The sequence below is a fragment of the Mixophyes fleayi genome, chromosome 8 (genome assembly GCF_038048845.1).
Source record: "Mixophyes fleayi isolate aMixFle1 chromosome 8, aMixFle1.hap1, whole genome shotgun sequence".
NCBI lineage: Eukaryota > Metazoa > Chordata > Amphibia > Anura > Limnodynastidae > Mixophyes > Mixophyes fleayi.
In genome coordinates this window covers 17,656,591-17,669,816 of record NC_134409.1, presented here as the reverse complement: position 1 = coordinate 17,669,816, position 13,226 = coordinate 17,656,591, and the positions used below count along the sequence as shown (strand labels likewise).

At 40.1% G+C, this 13,226-nt stretch overlaps 1 protein-coding gene across 1 annotated transcript; it reads right to left on the bottom strand.

The window, feature by feature from the left end:
• Positions 1-2,885: 2,885 nt before the first annotated feature.
• Positions 2,886-10,953, bottom strand: RPF1 (ribosome production factor 1 homolog). Its single transcript, XM_075182001.1, has 9 exons — positions 10,696-10,953; positions 9,876-9,932; positions 8,812-8,892; positions 7,819-7,914; positions 7,341-7,494; positions 6,323-6,405; positions 4,728-4,909; positions 4,497-4,623; positions 2,886-3,657 (listed from the first exon to the last, which is right to left on the bottom strand). Exons 1-9 carry the CDS (start codon positions 10,900-10,902, stop codon positions 3,616-3,618), a joined length of 1,029 nt encoding a protein of 342 aa, XP_075038102.1. The 5' UTR covers positions 10,903-10,953; the 3' UTR covers positions 2,886-3,615.
• Positions 10,954-13,226: the final 2,273 nt, after the last annotated feature.

Below are 13,226 nucleotides of genomic sequence, written 5' to 3'. Positions count from 1 at the left end.
TGTGTTTGACTCTTGTATAAATAATGGACCATTTTATTAAAGCCACTACAATCTTTAGCTTTGGTAAATTTTAAATAAAACAAGAGATGAAAAAGTATTAATTACAATGTTTGATCTGCTCTTTTCTCTATACACAGTTGAAGCAGGATTTACCTAGTCTGTGGGAGATGAGGAATCTGATAGACTCATCTTTGGCTGTTTGGTTACTGACTAAATGGCTGCTACACAAACTAGAAAATGACTTTGTACCTGCTTACATGTGCTAAACAGATGCACTGAATTTCACTTATTGTTGCATATACAGCGCAGTACCATCTAGAGAACCTGGCTCCACAAGCATGCACTAAAAGCTACTCTAAGATCTACTGCTGCAGTATACTGTTACAGAAGGATTTAGTGTAATCCCTGCTGTGCACTGAAGGCTTTTTCACCATATAGTCAAGAGATCAGGGGCTAGATTTACTAAGCTGCGGGTTTGAAAAAGTGGGGATGTTGCCTATAGCAACCAATCGGATTCTAGCTTTCATTTATTTAGTACCTTCTACAAAATGATAGCTAGAATCTGATTGGTTGCTATAGGCAACATCCCCACTTTTTCAAACCCGCAGCTTAGTAAATCTAGCCCCAGGAGTCTACCTGTAGCAGCACGTGGGATTTCTACTTGTCCCGATTGTTGCACTGACTTACTATGTATTTGAGTATACTGCAGCGTTGTTTTGTTTAATCTGCTTCTTAGCATTACACTTGTACAAATCAGAGCACAGTATACTATTTTCTCTTATCTCAGTATTTAAGGAACACCGCCACCTTAAGGATCCCCATCGGATGATTTTGTGATTGTAAAACAGATTCAATTGGGTGATGTGTACAACCAGTTCATCGTATTGTGCTAGAATTTGTTAGTTGAGCAGTGTTGTAAATAATGGGCAAACCCCAAATATCGAAGCTATCCAAAGCATGAGCAAATGCAGGTGAGATTAGTCAGTTAATTAGCTGAATTACTGGTACATTAAGGCTCATGCTCACTTAACATACCAGTCTTTAGCCCAAATATTAGCTGAATCACCTGATAAATGTCCACTCAGCCACATACCACATTTGTGTGTGTGTGTGTGTGTGTGTGTGTGTGTGTGTGTGTGTGTGTGTGTATACTTGAATGATTAATGACAAGATGTTCCAAAGTGCTGCTTGTTTCATTAGGTTGGTTGTACAGTTTAATAATCTTCCAATTATGCATGGAGTGATGCTGACAATGAACATGTCCTAATGACTTAATGTAGAGAGTGCTGTAGATGGAATAATCTGTTGCAAGACTGAATATTTAATTTTCAAGTCACAGAAGGTAACAAAATGTTGACATGTAGATGGCTATAATAAACAATGCAGTTAATCAGTGTGGCAGGAAGGAATGAAAGCATATTGTGCTGTTATTCTCTAAACATGTATAGGATCAGATGAGCACAGATTTGAAGGTAGATCACATATGCAGAAATCACCCAACCAGTTGGACCTTCAGGTACAATTGTTGTACAGAAGATTGGTTGGAAAATTTTCCAGTGTGGACAGAAGATCCTGTATCACTAATCTGAACCAATAAGGAGCCTGTATTGAAAGCTGTTTAATGCTATGAGAATGAACATGACCCTGCTGGAATATGGAATGTACCAACACTCCTGAAATATATAAGTAAACTGTAGTATGGCATTGTCATCTACTTGGTACCTTTTAAAAAGTGTCTCTGTACCCTGAAGCAGTTTTTGCTGGTTATTTTTTTTTCCCTTTGTTTTGTAGGGAGGTTAGAACCATGTTCCTAGTAGATGTTAGTTCTGCTTTAAGATGCAATACATATGGCTGTGATTCTAAAATCATCCAGCAGGTGGCACTAACAAATGAGGTTCATCATAGAAATACAATATAAACAAGTAGACAAATGATCACCAGGATAAAAGCTATTAAACATGTATAAACCTTCCCCCTCCCATTTTAGAGGAAGGAAAATCCATAGCACACAATGTAAATATGACAAGAATCCAAATATGGAATACAAGTTGAGTTTAGATTTACTATGCTAAGCATGTTGAACTTAAATAACATGCACAGTGCTTAATTGCAGGTATCGCTCCTATACTATGTCCTTCAGCTCATTTCCTCATTGATCTCAATTGTTTTAACATATTTGATATTTAACACTTTATTATTTCATATGTTAAGATCAAAGGACTTCAAGTATTCTTGTCATGACTAGTTTCTGTGCGGTCTCACTTAGTAGAGGCTAAAGTTTGACTTCTCTCATAATTCCTTTAACTCCTACCTCTCATTGAGGTGAGATTCTTTTTACAATACATTATCTTTCTGTGGGGCATATTCAATTCCGATTCGCAGCTGCGCATATAAAGCGTCATTACGGTACCGCAATATCCCCCCTATGGGGTGCGCACATAAATCCACGATGTTGCGGTACCGGGACTCGTGCGGCCGCGCATCGTAATTGAATATGCCCGTGTGTCTGCGTGGTAGGGATATGTATGATGGCAGTTGGCTTGGCCAGTTCAAGAAAGGGACAAAAAAAAAAAAATTTGAGTAGCCAGACAGGGGTAAAACTACACAACATATACATAACTCTCTGTTAGACACTTAAGCAAATACAATCTTTGAAATTACGGTCCCATGTCAACAAATCAAAAAATGAAGAGTAGATTATACCATTGGAAGAGCATGTAGAATAGATACTATATAGACCATTGTCCTTTCCGACACAAAAAAAAGTTGCATGATCTGGGTGTATGAGGAGAACTCCAGTATGTGTTACAGTCCAGCTATAAAACTGAGAACACACCATTCACAGATTGCTGTCCTCTTAGTTAAAGAAAAACTCCACATCAATGTTTGTGTATATATAAATATGCTATATTTCTGGAGTTAGTAACAATTGTCCAATGTTGTGCAGTCAGGATAGAAATAAACCTTTTTTTTTTTTTATAACATACATGGAACAATTAATCACATTAGGAGAACATGTCATAGTCCGACCATTAAATCCAACTCATCTGTGCGTAAGCTCCGTTGTCTCCACCACTGTGCCATGAGGTGTGCACAACCCGAGGGGTGAGGAGCTGCATTATTCATTTTTTACGTGAAACTAAAGAATTTTGTTTACAGGTTGTGGATAAATGTATATAAAACAGGATAGTTACAGCAAATAAAACAGATCATCAGTGGTTCATTAGATAACAGAACTGGAAAAGCTATTTTTTTTTTCTGGGCACTTCTGAAACAGAACTCCAGGGACATTAAGTTTGTTTATTATTGTACAGATGTTTTTATATGTTGGCTTTTTTATATCAGGCAGAATGTTATGAAAGGCACAGAGTTCCATTAGCAGCATCCTCTACAACAGATTATCATGTTTTGGAGATGTAATAACCATCAATTATATCAGATTTCATACACTGATACATTCCAACTGAAAAGGAAATGTAAACTGGCCATCATCAAATCACTTCTGAAGTTTACTTTCAGCAGCACCAGGGGGATATTACTTTGGACTACAAGTTGTGTGTAGATACAATTCCACAGCTCACCCTCCAGTTCCAAGTAACAGAATATGATGTCGACTTATAAGTGGAATTTTCTTCTATTTGTGTCCATTTCATGTCGCTGCAAAAAAGAGAGGGAGAAAATCAGAAACTTTATTTTCATAAAAATATGTAGCAGTCTACAAAACTAAGCCAGGGCTCCAATATAAATGTAACAGCACTTCTTGCATTCGCTGCAGTTCTCCTTGGCACAAGGGGGCAGGTATCTAAAGTGTAAGCATTGAACTTCTAAGCTGTTACCGCTCACCTGCTGTAATGTACAGCAAGCAGGACTGGGCCTGACAACCTGTCAGTAAGATAACCGAGTCCAGGTCACATGATCACTGCTGCACAGCGTCTAGAAGCTGCACTGTACAGCAGCTGGGTAAGACCTCACTGACAACAGACGGAGGAACTTATGGGTCTGGTAACTAGTTTAACCCTTAATTGTTCATAAGAAAAAAGAAATCTGATTCTATTAGCTCTACACAGTATGCTGAGTGACCCCCCCCCCCTTCTAATTTTTCCCTTTATAACCCATGCAGCACCCCTCTCCAAAACGTGCGTGTGTGTACATTTATTATCTCTAGAGCAGAGATAACTAGATGATGTAAACCAGAGTCTTAAAGCAGTTAACAAGCAACAATGCTAAACTTAAACTGGTCAGATAACGGCAAAGTAACACCGATCATTATACAGTCAAAGGAAATACATTAAATAAGCCATAACATATGTGAAGCCAATTCACAAAATAACAGTATCACCATATGACACCACAACCTGAGATAGATGTAGGCAACTTGTGACTGCCCTGCTGTCCTAATGATGCCCGGCCGGGGCATCGCAGGTTGTATAAACCTAGGTCAGACGACTGTCAGTACAGCAGTCAGGTAAGATCTCCACATGGAGAACACCACATACCTTATGGATCCACTCGTATTCTCCATACTTTGAATCAAATGTCCCTTTCTGAAGTGACCTCAGTTTTAATGTAAATCTGGGTCCAAGCTCTTGGATTCCGACTTTCTTTTCACTCTTGAAAATGTATCTGTAGAGGAACAGAGATCATATAATACAATCACATTATCAGCCTGTGAGACCAGTTTGGGATTCATTTAACCTCTGAAATGAAACAAGGCCAGGGTAAAATACCTGTGATATCTAAAGAAGATGTAGTCCCGCTGGTTATGGAAAGTGGCCACTTGTCTTCCTACGAAATGAGGGTCATGGGGGTAGAGAGAGGCGAACATGCGACCGATGGAGTGACCAAGGCGTGTGGTGAAGTTATTTAAGATGACCTCCGGTAGGTGCTCCGTCGGTTCCTTTCCTTTTCTCTGTGAAAGGCAAATAACTAAAATTCAGACAGATACCACCTCTATATACCCTCATAGAGACAGGGGGTAGAGCGAGTATATAATCGAGCAACTTATCAACTAGGTTTCCAAAACGGACAAAATCACTAAAAATCGTAAGCATTTTTCTGACGATTTTTAAGTACAACATACAGGAGAAAAAGAAAAAAAAAAAGCTACAACTTGCTGTTCCACAGCAGTGACTACAGCGTGCACCAGGTAATTGTCAGGTACTGTAGAGTTCAACAGAGCTGCATTTTCTGGTAGCATATTACTCGCTGGGCTAACTCAGTACCGTCCGCAAGAGCTGGCAGATCGCTAAAGAAAAATCTCTGGTGTGCTCTCCAGTAACGTTTAATGGTTGCTTTAGAAAAAGCACCAGTGCGACACTAAGGAATTGTTGAAGGGCCCTCCTAGGATGGCAGAAAGGAAGGGGCACCAAGATTATGCCCTTTCCTATCTGATATATATCCTTACTTCTGGTGGGGGAGTGCTCTATGGGATGCACATTTTCCAGCATAAAAATCCATGAAGTATAATATTTATTCCTTCTATACAGATTGTACATGATGGAGGTTTGAGGCAATGGGGCTCTATAACAATGGGCTGGGTGGGGAGTACTATTGGACAAAATACAGGTGAAAGGTATTGGATAAATTTGTATAAATATAGTAAAAGCTTGTATAGAAAATGCACTAAAAAACCTGCATAGAACATATTTAATCACCATCTGCAAAAGGGTTGTTTATTGTAAGAGCAGTGAATCTATAATGGAATTGGCAAGCACTGCAAATATAACAATCTAAGACTTTGGCTTTATAAGACAGTTGGATTTTAATTGGACAAGCGGGGTTGACATCCAATCAGGGGTACAGACCTATGCAATCTTTCTTCAGATGCAATGTCTCTAGCGATTTTACCAAGGACTGAAAGTTCCGATGGTCATGCTGATTTATACATACACAGCTACACAATTTACCTTCAGATCTGTGATCTCCATCTCTCATAACCATCTGCTGAAAATACTTTTTAAAACCAAAATCAACAGATGCGATGTGTTTTGAAACGATAAAACATGATCACGGGAGTGTACTGCTGCTATATCTGACCAAGTGGCCGTGAGTCGTGTGTTCTCTACAATAATTACATAGACGTCTACCCAGCTTAACATTTGTAGCTGTGTGTATTATAGTTTGTTACTCGTAGATCATTACAGGAGCCAACTCCACAGATGTCCACAATAATTGACCAAAAGCAGTAGTGTTATACATACAGATACAGATTATAAACTCCCTCTTCTAACGGGATCACTAGCTGGAGATCAGTCAGATCCCTAATAGAAGTGCTTATGGTTTGCAAATTCATTCAGAAAAAAGTTAAAGGGAGAAAACACACCTTAATCTCCTTGCGCAGGCGCACATTACTCATTTTGAAATGAGCTGTGGGGCCATCAGGTAAGTGACACAGGATAAGTCCATCTGGAGGTTGGTGTTAAGGATATAATAGAAACGCAACTTCAAATCAAATTTTCTTTTGGATTAAGAGCTAGAAAATGTAGATTAAATACCATAAACATACAAAATCTACAGAAAGTATTGAATGAAATATAGTCAAAAAGACTGCTCAATTATGTGGCATGGCCTTATGGACACAATAGTCCTTTAAAGTGCCCATTTGGAGGGGACAATCATGGTTAACCCTGTATGTTGAGACACATAAGAGGGAGCAGCTCATTTTAGCACCAGTTTGGGTCCATTCATTTGGAACAGTCACTAAAAACTGGAGTTAAGAGTTTGGATATCATCATCTATTTAATATATATATATATATATATATATATATATATATATATATATATATATATAGCGCCACTAATTCTGCAGTGCTGTACAGAGAACTCACTCACATCAGTCCCTGCGCCATTGGAGCTTACAGCCTGAACTCCCTAACATACACAGACAGACAAAGAGAGACTAAGGTCAATTTAATAGCAGCCAATTAACCTACTAGTATGTTTTTGGAGTATGGGAGGAAACCCGAGCCCCCGGTGGAAACCCATGCAAACACAGGGAGAACATACAAACTCCACACAGATAAGGCCATGGTTGGGAATCGAACCCAGTGCTGTGAGGAAGGAGTGCTAACCACTAAGCCACCACGCTACCCGCTAGAATTAAATGACTAGGATTGGAGATTAGTTTCAAGAGGCTCAAAGAACTGGAGCTTAAATGTTGCGTCCCCATAAGACCAACACACAATCAATATTGTTGTACAACGTTCATATTATAGATTCCCTTTAAAATAGCAATTTAAATGGCTGTTTGTCCTTTCCACAGCATGAAAGGAAATAGTTATTTTTTACACATTACACACAATAGGTACAATGAGGAAGAAAGACTCTTCTGAAGGATACTTGGAACTTTGCGATCTTCATTGATGACAATGAGGTCTGTAAAATCCCTTGAAGTACACTGCGGGATAATTTTTTTCAATGCAAGACCCCTCCTATAATATACTTTTGAGTTGGGGATAATGGATGACAGCTGTTCTGTAAACCTCACGGAACGCTGGAAGAAAAATAAGTAAACATTAAAATAGGAGTAAGGAATAATGATAATTGAATTACACTTATTAAATGCTAGATGTTATTTTGCATACTACAAAGAAAAAAAAAAAAAAAAAAAAAAAAGAGTCAGGAAAACAGAGTTGAGAGTAGTGATGGAACTACAAGTCACAGCATGACCTGCCAGCCAGAAAATGCCAATTTCTGAATTACTTCTACGATACGTCCGAATGTTAAATGGATAAAATTGCTACTTTTCTCAACACAAGTTATCACTTATGGTGATGATTAAATACTGTAGAGATCAGTGACCAAGGAATTGGCCTACCCCACGAGGGCGGTCAGATGTGGTGATAAGTATCTTGGGTGTTGTCTGTCTGTTAAAATAAGGTGCAAATTCATCTGTAGCTTCATCATACGCCACCTAGAGGATTAAATCGGAACAGAGAAAGGGCATCAACCACAGCAGCATCAAATCCTGTTTAACAGCAGCAAACACACTAACTTTTGATTTGCATGTTAATTTAAAAAATAAATAAAATCTATCTTTTTAAGTCTCGACTCTGAACATCAAAGCACAAATTACCAGATTACCCCCAAGTTTATGTTTGATTTTAAGGCAGTGATGGCTAACCTATGACACTCCAGGTGTTGTGAAACTACAAACCCCAGCATGCTTTGCCAGCTATCAGCTAGTTATCTACTGGCAAAGCATGCTGGGGCTTGTAGTTTCACAACACCTGGAGTGTCACAGGTTAGCCATCTGTTCTAAGCTGTGGCCTATCTGTGGGGTGTCTGTATGTGCACTGCATGTTTGCGTGGGTTTCCTACCACTCTCCAAACACATACTGGTGGATTAACCGTCTGCTGATAAGAATGGATCATAGTGCGTGCGTTAGGGAATTTAGACTGTGAGCTCCAATTAGACAAGGACTGATGTGGATAATTAAATATGGTTTGTACAGTGTTGAGCAATATGGCGGTGCGATATAAATCAATGGTAATAAAGAAAGGTGCATTTTGCTGAATATTCCACAGGAGTAAATGGAGAAGCATATTGGTACTATGTCTGGAGTTCAGAAGAAGTACAGTTTGAAATATGCTAAAATTGCCTCAAAGTGACATATTTAAAAAAACATTATTCTGTACACTTGAAATGATAAAAAATAGAAGTACTATTATGTCCGACACATGCTGTGTGCAAAGGTTATTGCTTGGTAAACATGAATATAGTAGAACAACATAATAACATTAAGGCCCGCAGGTGAAACACAGCCTGTGAACGCTCAATAGTCCATGATTAGTATAATGTAACATTTACCTCCTCATCCTCTGGGTCAACTGTTGTCTCGTCATATACACGCTGGTTCTCAATTGTTTTGGGAACAGACTTTGGAGGAGCCTATAAAAAGAAATATATTAGTTAGATCACCTATGTAAATGTATTTGTGTAGCTCGCCAGCAGACTTTGCAATATATAAAGCATGTTACCAATATACAGTACTCATGTTTTCACGTGTGATGGTAGAATTAAGGATACCTGTTCTCCAACCACTAAATACATCTCTCACAGATTGGGGGTGACATACACAAACACTGCAAAGTTAAAATTTTGGTGCCTCTGGTACAATATATCTTTAAACTGTGGAACGAACAATCATATAAAACACACTAATGCTTGTATTTAAATTATATGTAAAATGCATCTGGTCATACAGTGAAAACTAATACATGTGTATTTTATACTGAATTATATTTGTCTTTTGCAGACTGCCATAACATGGATTATGCTGTATAATTACTTGCACAGCCCTTTCTATATAGAAATTACTGATTGAATTCTGATTGAATTTTTTTTAAGTTTCATTTGTGAATGTGTAAGAAGGCAGTTATTAATCCAGGGACTAGAGATGTGGGATGGACTTTAACAGAAATATGACAGCATGTCATTAGCAACTTCAGAATGACTGTTTTTGCCATTCAAGGAAAAACAAATTAGTACACGTACAATTTAAGAATATCAAAGATTTTTTGGGGAACGTTTAGTTAGAAATTAAGACCCGAACACACACAAAAATACATAATTATTCGAGTTTAACAAATAAATATTCATTTATTTTGCAACAAAAGTGTCTTAAGTTAAACGAAGACAGGCATATGGGCTGTTTTAATGACTGTTTGAAGAAACCAGTATACACAGCAGGAGTTTTTCTCCACGACATCTGTAAACCATCAGTCTACATCTCTTGTCTACCAGAACCAAAACAAGCCAACAGCTTGAGCGGATTAATAGTCCCATGTGCACAAAATAATAATATTCAACATTGTGTAGGTGAAGAGCTGTAAAGACATATGTGCAATGCAGTTTATCATTTCTTGACATACCTTGTCTCCAAGTGCCTTTCTCTCCTTCTTACGTTTCTTTTTAATAGCAAGCTTCTCCTGGCAGGGAATAATAATTGTATTTTAAATATAAGTTGATATAGGACTCTTTTAGCCATTTATAGACACCAAATACAAGTCAACTTATTTAACATTTCAAAAGTAAGAAAGTTCAGTTTGATTGTTTGCCAACAAACTTATTTCCATACAGACACAACTGGGGTCATGGTGGCTCAGTGGTTAGCATTTCTGCCTCTCAGCACTGGGGTCATGAGTTCAATTCCTGACCATGGCCTTATCTGTGTGGAGTTTGTATGTTCTCCCCGTGTTTGCGTGGGTTTCTTCCAGGTGCTCCAGTTTCCTCCCACACTCCAAAAACATACTAGTAGGTTAATTGGCTGCTATCAAATTGACCCTAGTCTGTGTCTCTATCTGTGTGTGTTAGGAAATTTAGACTGTAAGCCCCAATGGGGCAGGGACTGATGATGATCTGGGGTCATGTATCCCTGTGACTCCCACTTTTCCTGGTCTCATAAATATGGCTTTTGTGACTCCCTCTTTCCCCAGTCTCATACATAGGAGACCCCCACCATTTCCCCGGTCCCTTACAGATGGGGGAGGGATCAATGACACATGAAGCTGTAGCAACGCCGCCCGCCCCCCCCCCTTTTAAAAAAAAAAGCAGGCTCCCCTCTCCCCAGTATAAGGGGTTCACAGCGCCTCCCCTCTCCCAGGTATTAGCCGACAGGAGAGGGTCGGAGGGTCGGAGGGTCGGAGGGTCGGCCCCCTCCCTCCCCGGTATAAGCACACAGGGTCTCCTCACCTTCCTCTTCTCCTGCTTCTGTTTCATGAACATGAAGTGTCTGCGCTGCTTGTTCTTGATGTCGGACACGCTGAAGGTCGGGGGGAAGAGGATCTCCGGCTGCTCCCCGCCGGCTCCGGGCGGACCCCCCTCATTCTCACCCGGGTGGTCGGGCTTTGTCGGACGCTTCTTAGTTTGCCCGGACTCGGAATTCTTTCCCGCAGCCATGTGTGAGCGGAGAGGGATCACTTCCGGGATCGCGGCCGCACTTCCGCTTCCGGGTCGCTGTTGTCATAGAGATGGCTCCTAATAATAAGATATAATGTTACACTGGCAGCTGTGCCCTCCAGCTCTTCTGTTATTGTATGATTTATATCACTTACATACAACAGGTTCAGTGTCTTCAGGTCTCACTTACTGTCCAGATGTTATAACCTGGAGCTGCCCTAACAACATGGATTTCAGCATCATCTGCTTCAGGCTGAAATTTGAACATAAGTAGGAAAACCAAAAAAATAAGTGTCACACTTGGACAGGGAGTCAGGATAGATAATATGTATATAAATTGTTCCCTTGTGTTAGATAAGTTTATACCACAATAGTTGTCACCTGTCTCCTATTAGGGGCAGGTTCAATTCTGCGCGAGGTGACGCAATGGGGCGTATTCAATTGTTGGCAGAAACGCCGGAAATCTCGCGGTCCGCGCACTATTACCGTAATAGTAATAGTACTCTTACTACGGTAATTTTCTCGCTGGATTTCAGCTCGCAGCTCCCTAACGGTACTAGTTTTTACGCGCCGCGGAAACAGCACAATTGAATATGCCCCAATGTGTCTCCGGAGCAGTCCACGGGGACGCATCACGTCAGAGGTTTTACAGAAATCTCCGCTCATTTTACCTCGTGTCCCAATGAGCAGTACAGAAAAATAAGCAGAGATTTCTTACCGTAATAGCCGGTAATATGCGCATCTGAACAACGTAATGAATTGAACCAAAATTCCAAAGACAGTCTCAGGTTTTAGCAATTTGTCTCAGCTGATGTCCTTATATCACACCTTCCAACATGACCCCTTCTTCCACCCAATACAAAATGCTTCCCACTTCATTTACTATCAGCTAACCTGTGGTAAATGATTTGAGAAAGGTGTTTTTCCTAACATCAATTAATGAATTTAGCCCAAGCAACTGCAATATTAATTAAGTCGGAATTTCGGGAGCCAAGCTTTTTGGACGATAATGTTGGATGATATGTTATAATGTTGACCAACTACACAATATTACTATAAGTTACTATTTATTGAAGGCCAGGATTTATAAATGCAATAAACTTATATTTTAACAACATGTTATTTTAAGGGGGTGAGAGGTCTAGTGCCAGTATGTCCACCTGTGTTGCATTTTATGCGGTACCTTATTGCTATACCCTTCAATGCAGACATATAACACTACACCATACCTACTAGACTGATCTATTAAACAAATTTAATTTTGTTTGTATAGTGTGATCCATTTGTAAAACTTATTTCAGTGTATGCAAATCAACATTATTTACTTAGTGTACATGGTATGGCAATAAAATTCTGTGGGACTTATCTATGGTGCGCACAGCAAAATGCCTTTGTTTTGCATTTAGTGCACTTGGGGGTCTGCCCAGAGCACACCAAAGTGTATACCGGCTCTCTTCTGTCGGGAGATGCCTCAGTGTATCTTGCGTGAAATCGCTTTGCGAATGCCCAGAAAGTGGGCACATGCATATGCTTCTGTGCACACATGCTCGATTCTACCGCTCAAGTCTGTGCTTGGAGAGGCGGGATATGGGAAGGAAAGTGCGTGCAAATGCAGGCCGAGTCCACTAATGGTGCGTTCACACTAATGCAGATCATGCAGACCTGCAGAAACACACACATTTGCCTAAGAGGCGTATATGAATTGCACCTGCTCTAGGGCATGTGATGGTGATGACTTAATATTGTAAACCAGGCACATGTGCTGTTGTTGCAGAGACAGGGGCAAACACAGGATTTGTAGAGGGGGGGTTTCCACACCACGCCGCCAGGGGGCGTGACCAGCATGCATGGGGGCGTGGCTATCATTTTAGACAGTGCTTGGCTGCTCTCCAACTCTTCCTATCCCCATAATATACATGGGCAATGCTGCGTGCACTACTGTTAGGTGCACACAGCTCTCCCTTTTCAAGCAGAGCTGTGTGAAGTGGGCGCAGGGTCCAGCCACCTCAATTATACAGTGCCCCAGGTTTGGAGGGGGGTTTCCAGGCACTAGGAACCCCCACCCTCGGTTTTCCTATGAGAGGGGGATGCATCTCAAGATGTGCACTGCTCTGCATCTAGGTGGAAATACACTTGTTTTCTGTGCCTTTTGTTTAAGAATAAGTTACTCCAGTTTTGCATCCACCTCTTCATCAAACCTCAATCATGCTTTACATGTGTAAGCTATCGTTGGCGATACCAGCGCACTAGTCTTCATTGGCCTGGATGCCTTCTTGTATATTAACACAAATTAGCTGTAATTTGCTTTAGTTTTAAACATACAT

Bases quoted from the DNA above. Each gene is read 5' to 3' on its own strand.
- RPF1 (XM_075182001.1), bottom strand. From the start codon at position 10,902: ATGGCTGCGGGAAAGAATTCCGAGTCCGGGCAAACTAAGAAGCGTCCG. The intron at 6,406-7,340 runs GTATCCTTCAGA...ACCAACCTCCAG, and splicing joins TGAAGATCGCAAAGTTCCAA to ATGGACTTATCCTGTGTCAC. The intron at 4,910-6,322 runs GTGTGTTTTCTC...TGCCTTTCACAG, and splicing joins GCCTGCGCAAGGAGATTAAG to AGAAAAGGAAAGGAACCGAC.